General features: G+C 40.4%; 1 protein-coding gene across 1 annotated transcript in view; it reads left to right on the top strand.

Annotated features, from left to right (window-relative positions):
* The first annotated feature begins 2,950 nt into the window (after positions 1 to 2,950).
* LOC142847796 (protocadherin alpha-7) overlaps positions 2,951 to 11,736 on the top strand; it is a 207,052-nt gene continuing 198,266 nt past the window's right edge. The window contains exon 1 of the mRNA XM_075968847.1: positions 2,951 to 5,473. Within this exon, the coding sequence (XP_075824962.1) occupies positions 3,086 to 5,473 (2,388 nt within the window). The 5' untranslated portion in view covers positions 2,951 to 3,085. The remainder of the gene's footprint in view (positions 5,474 to 11,736) is intronic.

Below are 11,736 nucleotides of genomic sequence, written 5' to 3'. Positions count from 1 at the left end.
TGAAAGACTCTAGGCAGAGAGGAGAGGAGACAGGAAGTAGTAAGGCAGGTCTGAGACAGGATCTCCACCTTTTGGGTGGAGGAACATTAGAGGTAGGAAGTGATTGGTGGCTGCTACCCGCTTCTCTGGTCTTTCAGATTCTTACCCTGATATTTGACTCCCAATTTTTTATTGATAAAGATTAATTAGATTAATGTTTCACTTATTTGTGTTCCCATTTAAGGTATAAACATTACACTTTTAAACATACAGCTTCCGTTCTCTAACTCTTACTGCAGAAGTTCCTCTTTTGTGAGGCTAGGAATATAGTTCAATTTTTGAGTATTTTTAAAAATAATTTATTTTTATTTTATGTGCATTGGTGTTTTGCCTGCCTATATGTCTGTGTGAGGGAGATGGATCCCTTGGAACTGGAGTTACAGACAGTTGTGAGCTGCCATGTGGATGTTTGTAACATGAGAGGGTCTGCTTGTTGGGGTTTCTGTCCCACCCGGTACCCCACAGCTGGCAAGCCCCAAAGAAAATCACACAGAGATTTCTATAAGTTATAAAGCTGATTGGCCCATTTGCTCAGACTACTTATTAGCTCTTGTAGCTTATATTAACCCATTATTCTGATCTATTTTTGCCATATGGCTTGGTACCTTTTTTCAGCTGGGGCAGATCACATTTTGCTGCTTTGGTGGTCTGGGCAGGAGTGGGAGGAATCAGCTTCCTCCTTCCCAGAATTCTCCTGTTCTCTTTGCATCATTTCTACTTCCTGTCTGGTTTTCCTGCCTATACATCCTGCCTGGCCAATCAGCGTTTATTTAAAACATGATTGTCAGAATACAGACAATTCTCAAGCACCAGATTTTGGGAATTGAACCCAGGTCCTCTGAAAGAGCAGTCAGTGTTCTTAACTGCTGAGTCATCTCTCCAGCCCTGTACAGTACTTCTTAATCATGCTCACATTCATAGGTTCAACTACCAGAGACTAAAAGCATTGCTTACCTTTCCCCCCATAACTTTCAAGACTATTTCTGTGATGTGTTTGTTGGTTTCTTTCTGTTGCCCTATTTGAAACTCTTTCGATAATTAACTGAGATAACTGAGTTGAATGAAGAATTCTATACCCTTGAGACAATTTTCAGAGACATTAAAGCAGTTGTTATTTTACAGTTTCTTGTAACTTGGGAGAACATAGGTCTGGGGAGATCTCCATACCTTCATGCTTAGGCTTACACCAAGAAACACACACACACACACACACACACACACACACACACACACACACTCCTCTATATCAGTGGGTTCCACCTCCAGGAGAATAATCAAATGTAGATAGAAAAGTTTGTAACATTGTATCTGTGATGAACATGGGAAGGATTTGCTTTTTAAGCAATTCAGTATAACAGCTGCTTACATTTTTTAAATATATCCTTTGATATTGTGAGTAATTCAGAGGTTATATAAAGTGATTTGGAAGGCATGCATAATCATATACAAATTCTGTGCCAATTTTATAAGAAGGACTTGAGCATCTATAGATGGTAATCAACTTAAGGGAGAGGGATGTGTCCTGGAATGAGCGCTCTGTGACTCTAAAGGACTTCAGACCTATTTGATGTAGATATGTAATGGTTATAGTGTGGGTAGTGACAACTTGCAGTAAACAAAATTATATGAAAATATGAATCACTTTATGATGGTTATTTTATTTTCTATTCTAAAAATTTCTTCTGTTACCTGTATCAGTTACTTATTTGCTAAGACTTTCTATTTCATTGATGAATCATGGTATTGTAATTTCAGATATATTGGAAATAACAAAAGAAATAGCTTGGTGATGAAATAGAAAGTCTCAGAAACCTTTATTAGTGAACACCAAAGGTTCTATTATTTCAAATAACCCAGATACATTTTTTGAGACAGGGTCTCACTTATGCATCCCTGACTAGCCTGGGATTCATCAAATAGATCAGTTTGGCCTGAAGCTTACATAGACTGGTCTACACAGTGAGTTCTGAGTCAGTAAGGGCTACAAACACTGAGATCCTGCCTGAAAAAAAAGCAAATCAAAAACAATCAAAGAAAAACTAAAAAGCAAAACAAATGGGATATCATGTTGTAAAAATTAGCAAAGGTAAATTCTCAAATATCTTCACTTAACATTTACAGTATTAGAATATGAAGTTGTTCATAGTGAAGAAATATTAAGTATATTTCTAACATTTCTCTAAAATTGTCATTAATATGTATTTGGTAGCTGTACTTTTATAAATCCACATATAAATTATCATATAGTTTATAAATAAATCACCAAACTGTCTTCGGATAAAGTAGACTTTAGTGGTAAAAATGAATTTAACTTAAAACTTCAGCTACAATTATGAATATCTAGTAATTGAAATTCATGAGCCAATAAGTCTCTCTCTCTCTCTCTCTCTCTCTCTCTCTCTCTCTCTCTCTCTCTCTCTCTCTCTCTCTCTCTCTCTCTCTCTCTCTCACACACACACACACACACACACACACACACACACACACAGGTTTTCTCTATTTAGCTCTGTCTGACCTGGAACGCACTGTGTAGACCCTAGAGATCTACCTGCCTCTGCCTTCACGCTGAGTGTTGGGATTAAAGGAATGCACTATCATGCCCCACTTCCTAAATCATTTAAAATACAATGATAAAGAGACGATTAAAGCATATCTTTAATTTTCTCAAACCCAATTGTACTGCCTTTACCGTTATAGTTCAACGAAAACATTGGATTACATACTCGCAAATGACATTCAAACTGCCTTGGATCTTCATACTACGAAATCTATAAACCATTGTATTGAGTACTTTGCGAATAAATACAGAAGCTACTTTGAAAGACAAATGAATGCTTGTCAAATCCACATTGGCCACATGGTGTCGCTGTACACCATAAAGTCTTGAAGCTGGAAATGGGGGATTGATAAAACCGAAGGGAGGAAGCTTCATTTCGTCATCAGTAGAGAAAAGACAAAAATGGTGAGGAGACAAACGACTGAAACCATGAAGTTAGAAAGTATGGTCTTGGAGTGACAGTTGTACGAAAGGTACAGTGCTTTTGCGATGCTCTTTTCCAGGCTCCGAGGCCTGAGAGCCCTGCGCTTGCTGTTGCTCTCACTTCTGCTCCTCGCAGCCTGGGAGGCAGGGAGTGGCCAGCTCCACTACTCCGTCCCCGAGGAAGCCAAACACGGAACCTTCGTGGGCCGCATCGCTCAGGACCTGGGGCTGGAGCTGGCAGAGCTGGTGCCCCGCCTGTTCAGGGTGGCGTCCAAGGACCGCGGGGACCTTCTGGAGGTAAATCTGCAGAATGGCATTTTGTTTGTGAATTCTCGGATCGACCGGGAGGCTCTTTGCGGGCGGAGTGCGGAGTGTAGCATCCACCTGGAGGTGATTGTGGACCGGCCGCTGCAGGTTTTCCACGTGGATGTGAAGGTTAAGGACATTAATGATAACCCACCGGTTTTTAAAGGCTCAGAACAAAGGATATTTATTCCTGAAAATAGACAGCCAGGCTCGCGATTTCCACTAGAGGGCGCTGCGGACGCAGATATTGGCTCTAATTCTCTTCTAATTTACACACTGAGCCACACTGACTACTTTTCTTTGAAGGTAGAGACGACTGACGAACTCAGTAAATCCCTTTCTCTTGAGCTGAGAAAATCTTTGGATAGAGAAGAAACACCAGAACTTCGGTTATTACTGACAGCCACTGATGGGGGCAAGCCAGAACTGGAGGGAACAGTCCGGCTGCAGATTACTGTGCTGGACGTTAATGACAATGCCCCACTGTTTGACCAGGCCGTCTACAGAGCCCAGTTAGTAGAATCTACAGCGAATGGAACTTTAGTGACCACATTAAATGCCTCTGACGCTGATGAAGGCGTAAACGGTGAAGTTGTGTTTTCCTTTGGCAATGATGTTTCTCCTGACATTCAAGAGAAGTTCAAAGTAGATTCTATTTCTGGAGAAATTAGAGTGATTGGTGACCTGGATTATGAAAAGATAAAATCTTATGAAATTCAAGTAAAAGCAGTTGATAAAGGGACTCCCCCGATGTCAAATCACTGCAAGGTTTTGGTGAAAGTGCTGGATATAAATGATAACACTCCCAAGCTGGAGGTCACTTCCTTATCTTTGCCCATCAAAGAGGATGCTCCACTTAGCACTGTCATCGCCCTCATCAAGGTGTCCGACCTTGACTCGGGGGTCAACGGGCAGGTGACCTGCTCTCTGGCTCCTCACGTCCCCTTCAAGCTGGTGTCCACTTTCAAGAATTACTATTCGCTCGTGCTGGACAGCGCCCTGGACAGAGAGACCACTGCAGACTACAAGGTGGTGGTGACAGCCCGGGATGGGGGCTCGCCCTCGCTGTGGGCCACAGCCAGCGTGTCCGTGGAGGTGGCTGATGTGAACGACAATGCGCCCACGTTTGCGCAGCCGGAATACACGGTGTTCGTGAAGGAGAACAACCCGCCTGGTGCGCACATCTTCACGGTGTCAGCCATAGACGCGGACGCGCAGGAGAACGCGCTGGTGTCCTACTCACTGGTGGAGCGGCGGGTGGGCGAGCGCTCGCTGTCGAGCTTCGTGTCTGTGCATGCGGAGAGCGGCAAGGTGTTTGCGCTGCAGCCTCTGGACCATGAGGAGCTGGAGCTGCTACAGTTCCAGGTGAGCGCACGGGATGCTGGTGTGCCTCCCCTGGGCAGCAATGTGACTCTGCAGGTGTTTGTGCTGGATGAGAACGACAACGCACCCTCGTTGCTGGGACCTCAGGCGGGCAGCGCAGTGAGCGAACTGGTGTCACGGACAGTGGGTGCAGGACATGTGGTGACAAAGGTGCGCGCAGTAGACGCCGACTCTGGCTACAATGCTTGGCTGTCTTATGAACTGCAACCTTCAACAGGTGGCGCACGCAGCCTTTTCCGTGTGGGACTGTACACGGGTGAGGTCAGCATTACACGTTCCCTAGATGAGGCTGATGCTCCACGACAGCGTCTGTTGGTGCTGGTGAAAGACCATGGCGAGCCGGCGCTGACTGCCACTGCTACCGTGTTGGTATCCCTGGTGGAAAGCGGACAGATTCAGAAAGCCTCCTTGCCTGTATTAACCGGTTCAGTGGGCTCTCAGGCATCGCTGATGGATGTCAACGTGTACCTGATCATCGCCATCTGCGCGGTGTCCAGCCTGTTGGTGCTCACGCTGCTGCTGTACACCGCGCTGCGCTGCTCGGCCACGCCCACAGATGGAGCCTGTGCTCAGGGGAAGCCCGTGCTGGTGTGCTCCAGCGCGGTGGGCAGCTGGTCATACTCACAGCAGAGGCGGCAGAGGGTGTGCTCTGGAGAGGGTCCGCCCAAGACCGACCTCATGGCCTTCAGCCCTGGCCTCTCTCCAGGTTTGAACATATCGGAAAGAAGTGAGCAGCCAGAAGGAAATTCGGATCTTTCTGGAAATGTAAGTCCAAATTTGAGCTATGACTTCAAATTCTGTTTAGATTTAACTTCACTTTTTAAATCATTTCAATGATATTTAATATGTATTCAGGGTGTTTAATGACTTTTAACAAACCATACCTTTGCAAACACTCTCTTTGCAGTAGCATAATGAATGAAGCTAGGAAGCAACATAGATGCAAATTTTTGTATTCTTTTATTTATATGGTAGAAAGCTCTAACAATATTTCAGCATTATTAGTGTTAATTTTGGCACTATTGATGGTAGGGATAGAGCTGAGGGCCTCATGAATGCTAGCCAAACACAGCGCTGGCCACCTTTAACGTGGGCTCTCAATTCTTGTGACGTGTCTTGCTTTGCAGAAATAATTGTAGGAAAAGTTACAGAAACCATCTGCTTTCTCTCTACATTGCTAAATTTCAAAGGGGGCAAATAAAAGATAACTTGAACCACTGTGACTTAATATATATATATGTATATATATACATAATATATAAACTGTAATATGTTGTTAGTACTTTAATTTTCACAGTAAAATATCCAACTAGTTCCTGGTGCTGTTCCCTGGTTTAAAAGACTAATTATTACATGAACTTGTGTCTTACATGATCCAGTCAAGAGACACTTAGTGACCACCTCACACTTACTTTTCTTTTCTTTTAATCCTTCTGATATTTATTTTATTAGGTGAAGCTTTTTCCCTTTATAGATGAAATTGTTGAGGCCAAGAAAAATTAAATTCAGGATAATTACTATTTTTTTCAAAAATGATATAATTATCTATTACAGTCTATTGCACTTGATTAAATATTTAAAGTTGCTTTCAATGGGAGAATTTTGCAGGCATTCAATGTTAAATTCCATTTAAATTCAAAGTACAAAAGCAAGAGAAAGATGGAGTAACGTTTTCCAAACAAAATGGTTCTACATAAAAATCCCTGATGCTTGCTTTTCTAGAAATGAATATAGAAAATAAAAAAGAAAAGAAAATTCTTTACACACGTTGTTCAGAAGAGGAATAAAGACCTCTTCAAATTTGATTCATCATCATTATGTTGATCAATAATGAGTAACATATTATTATATACAGTATATTACAGAAGTTTAACAACCAGCTGACACACTTTCAATACAGGTCTCTGTGACTCTTCTAACCATATAGTCAATAGTTTGTTAAATCTGTGTGTGTGAGGGGTACATGTGTCTATGTGTGTGCGCTCTCCTGTGCACGCAGATGTGGAGGGCAGTAACTAATGTTAGGTATCTTCCTCAGTTCCTCTGTACCTTTTTTTTTTGGTTCAGGTAGTTCATTGTTTTGTCTAGACTGGCTGGGCATGAGAATGCTGGGTATCTGAACGCAGGCTCTCAGGCTTGCACAGCGAGCACTGCACCCGCTGGGCCATCTCCACAGCCTCTGGTACAATGTTTTATTTCTTCTGAAGTTACACAAGTATTAAGTGAATGCACCTTGTTGGCTAAACATTCAAATGAACACACAGAAAAAGACCCTTAAAGCTCCCCTTGTAAAAGGACAGCACCAATAGATGTGCTAACCTGGAAGGAAGAAAGCCCAACAGGTCTCAACCCTAGACAAGAACTATGGGCAACTAAGGAATACTGAGAGCAGGAGATATAGTCTTCCCCAGGGAAGAGCACATCAACTAGTGATCCAATACCAAGTGCTCAGCCCTAAAAACATATACACAAGTAACATTATACACACCGAGCATGCAGTTATTAGGTACACCTGATATATATGCCTGTGTATGTATGTATGTATACCTATATAATATACCTGATACACACACACACGTCTGTATAATATACCTGCCATATATCAGGTATACCTAAATACTACATGCTCAATCTGTAATATATATATATATATATATATATATATATATATATATATATATATATTTGTGTATATAGACAAAGAAAAAGAGCCCATAAATTTGAAGAGCAAGGGCAAGGGAGAATACATAAAAGGGTTTGGAGGGAGGAAAGGCAAGAGGAATAATACAATTATATTGAAACTTCAAAAAACACTTGTAAAACATTCTACAAATATGATAGCAAAGCTTTCTGAGATTGGGGTGATAAATTGACAGAGTATCGTTTAGAGCATTGTAAGACACAGGCCAAAGCATGTGCCTGCAACTTTCTAAATATTAATATTATTATACCAAGTCTTTGGGCAAGAATAACCACAAAATAATTTTTCGAATAATAATGCTAAAAAACACCTTTTAATTTTCTCTAAATGTGAGATAAACCTGAAGGATTACACAATTGGAGAGAATACATTCAGAAATCATACCTTAGTATGTCTCCATAGCTCTGTTCATTAACTATGTGAATATTGGCTTGAGAGAGACATTCAGTATTTACCATAATTCACTCAAGAACATGTCATATGAAGAACCCTGCAATAGAACCCAAAACACACAGCAACAGGGAGTGTATATTCAAGTAGACTGTTTACAGTAACAATTGAGTTATAAAACGTGTTGAATTTGATGTAATAAACCCTTTCGGTTTTCACTGTCAAACCATCACACCCATGAAAGAAAACATCATCCTATGTGTGACTTAAAAAAATAAAATAAAATGTGATGCATAGCCATAAACCAAGGACATTGAGCCTATAATTAGTGATCCTAGAGAGGCTAAATAAGGAGAACCCAAAGAAAAACATATAGGCATCCTCCTGAATATAGCGATGAAAGGAGACAGAGATAGAGACCCACATTGGAGCACAGGACAGAAATCTCAAGGTCCAAATCAGGAGCAGAAGGAGAGAGAGCACGAGCAAGGAACTCAGGACCCACACACTGAGACAATGGGGATGTTCTACTGGGAACTCACCAAGACCAGCTGGCCTGGGTCTGGAAAAACCTGGGATAAAACCGGACTCTCTGAACAAAGCGGACAATGAGGACTACTGAGAACTCAAGAACAATGGCAATGGGTTTCTGATCCTACTGCACGCACTGGCTTTGTGGGAGCCTAGGCAGTTTGGATGCTCAACTTACTAGACCTGGATGGAGGTGGGGGTTCCTTGGACTTCCCACAGGACAGGGAACCCTGATTGCTTTTCGGGCTGAGGGGGGGTACTTAATTGGGGGAGGGGGAGGGAAATGGGAGGCGGTGGCGGGGAAGAGACAGAAATCTTTAATAAATAAATAAATTTAAAAAAATAAAAAAATGTGATGCAGATCATGTTTAACCAATTTTCTAGAAAGAAAGCGGTACAAACGGGACCATTCCTTTTTTACGCAAATCATTCTTAAAAACCTGAGATTCTCGTGACAGCAACTCAAGCCTAAAACTAAAGGAAACCCACGGAAAATATTCTGAAAATGGAAATTAAAATGGTAAAACAGCCAGGTGGTGGTGGCACACACCATTAATCCCAGCACTCTAGAGGCAGGTGGTTCTCTGAGTTGGAGGCCAGACTAGTCTACAGAGTGAGTTCCAGGATGGCCATAGCTATACAAAGAAACCCTGTCTCAAAGAACAAACAAACAAACAAACGATAAAACATCCAGGCGTGGCGGTACACACCTTTAATCCCAGCACTCGGCACTCGGGAGGCAGAGGTGGTGGATCTCTGAGTTGGAGGCCACCCTGGTCTCCAGTGCAAGCCAAAAGCATCCAGGGCTACACAGAAAAATCCTGTCTCAAAAAAAAAAAGGAAAAAAAATTTGGGAGGGATAGAGATAATTTTTTGAAGCTAAACTAAAAAAAATTGTAAGTAGAAGATAAACAATACTGTCTTTTATTTAAGTCAGAAAAACTTGAATTGGTTGGCATTTGGGGCTACAATGTCATAACTCACTATATTAGAACATTTATATAGATTTGTGGGCTGGAGAGATGGATGAGTGGTTAAGAGATCTTGATGCTCTTCCAGAAGACCCAGGTTTGAATTCCAGTGCCTACATGGGGGTTCAAAATCATTTGTAACTCTCGTTCCAGAAGATCTGATGTCCTCTTCTAGATTGTGGGTGCTAGGCATGTCTGTGATGTACAAACATACATACAGGCAAGACACCTACATACGTAAAATAAAATTGAATAAAGGAACTAGTATTGATGGAAAATGTAGTTATCTCAGAGTGCTTTGCTTAAATATTAATCATAAAATTATAAATAGAACCCATCATTTTTTGATAATACCAATAACCTTTCAAATTTGTTTGGAAGAGCCCAGTCTGGTGGCACATACATGTCCTTGGGTTATGGGGGCATGAGGATCTGAATTTTTTTGGCTTGTTTTTTTTTGAGACAGGGTAGCTTTGGACCCTGTCCTGGAACTAGCTCTTGTAGACCAGGCTGGCCTCAAACTCATAGAGATCTGCCTGCCTCTGCCTCCCAAGTGCTGGAATTAAAGACGTGCACCACCACCGCCCATCAAGGATCTGAATTTAAAGGCCATCCTCTGCTACAGACCAAGTTTGAGGCTAGTCTGAGCTGTAGGCGAAATGAAGAAACAAAACCCAATAATAATAATAATAAACCCCAAACAAACGACCTTAATGTGTTTGGATAGGCCTTCATATGACTACATTGTGATCACAAAGTTTAAGATAGTTACATTGTAGATAAAAGATCAGAGCAACTATTCTTTCTGTGCCATGATGGTTCTTATAAAGTGTAAAAGTTTTCTAGAATAACTAATTATATTAACTTGGGGATGAATCTAAAATATTAGTCACTATTATAAAAAGATATGGGTTTAGGATTACAAAGTTTGAAAAGTGGTTGTAGTTTATGGGATTCTATTATAGAATGAAAGGAAGACCAAAATATGGAGTAGCGTTGTGAATTAATATTTAACATAAATGTGAAAGGAATTTCCGTTGATTGTTGATGTTCTTGTCTCCTCAGAATATTTCAATAGTTTTTTTCCTTTTTTCACAGCCGTTTAATAAAATGCTCAGCCGGGCGATGGTGGCACACGCCTTTAATCCCAGCACTCGGGAGGCAGAGGCAGGCGGATCTCTGTGAGTTCGAGACCAGCCTGGTCTACAGAGCTAGTTCCAGGACAGGCTCCAAAGCCACAGAGAAACCCTGTCTCGAAAAAAACCAAAATAAATAAATAAACAAATAAATAAATAAAATGCTCATTCCACTAGGCCCCTTTGTTCCTCTACATGGCTTGTCTCTATTTTCATCATATATATATGTATATATGTTATATATTACATATATGTGTATTTATATCTGATTTTATCTAACTAGCTATATAAAATCTAGAAACCATGATTAAAAGAACACATGGGATATTTTTCTCTCTGAATATATTTTTCTTTAGTTATCTCCAGTTGCATTTATTTTACTGCAAGAGTAAATAAGTGGAATAACTTTAAGACATTGGAATCAAGAAAAAGTTATTATTATTATTATTATTATTTTACTTCAAGATAGTACTTTTCTATTTAGTCTTGTCTGTCCTGAAACTCTCTTTGTAGCCCAGATTGGCCACAAACTCAAAGATCTACCTGTCTTTGCCTCCCAAATGCTGAGATTAGAGGTGTGCACTACACCCAGCTCAGAGAAAAGTTATTAAAGCATCTAGATTCAGGAAAATCTATCCGTCAATGCTGTTTTAAATGGATACTAAATTTTGCAGTTCATTTTGTTTTCTTCTAAGAAAAATAAGAGCAGTTTTTTGACATACATGAAGTAGCAAGTATGTAACTTGATATGAACTTTAATAACTGACGCATTCCTTCATTCATTTAAAAAAACCCAATACCACCTTTATTTAAGTTTAATGTTTTTGCATGTGAAGGAACTAGCTAAAAATTAATAAATAAAAGATACTTTCATGTAACTAACACTGAAACGAAATCAGTTTATTCTTTCTTGCATGAAGATTCAAATATAAAAGAAAAGAGAATAATCCTAAAATAAATTTCTCATATGACAAGCTAATGTAACCCGCAAACAATTCAAAACTCAAGATTATAAATATCAGGAGTGTATTCAAGCATATTTTCATTGAATGAAAGTACTCTTTGATTCCGGTGTGTTTGCTCTGAAGAAGTGCTAAAAAAATTTACGAAAGAACTGAAAACAAGATATCCAAAAGATATTTGTGCATTTGCATTGGTATCAGCTCTATTTACAAGAACCAAGAGCCAGAGGAATCCAAATGCCCATGGATGGTTGAAGGGACTCACGAAATGCAGCGGGTTTACACAATGTAAACATTCAGCAATAAGAAAAGAAATCCTGTAGCATGCTACAACACC

This window comes from Microtus pennsylvanicus, chromosome 4 (genome assembly GCF_037038515.1).
Source record: "Microtus pennsylvanicus isolate mMicPen1 chromosome 4, mMicPen1.hap1, whole genome shotgun sequence".
In the NCBI taxonomy this organism is placed as follows: domain Eukaryota; kingdom Metazoa; phylum Chordata; class Mammalia; order Rodentia; family Cricetidae; genus Microtus; species Microtus pennsylvanicus.
This window is presented reverse-complemented; position numbering and strand designations above follow the sequence as displayed.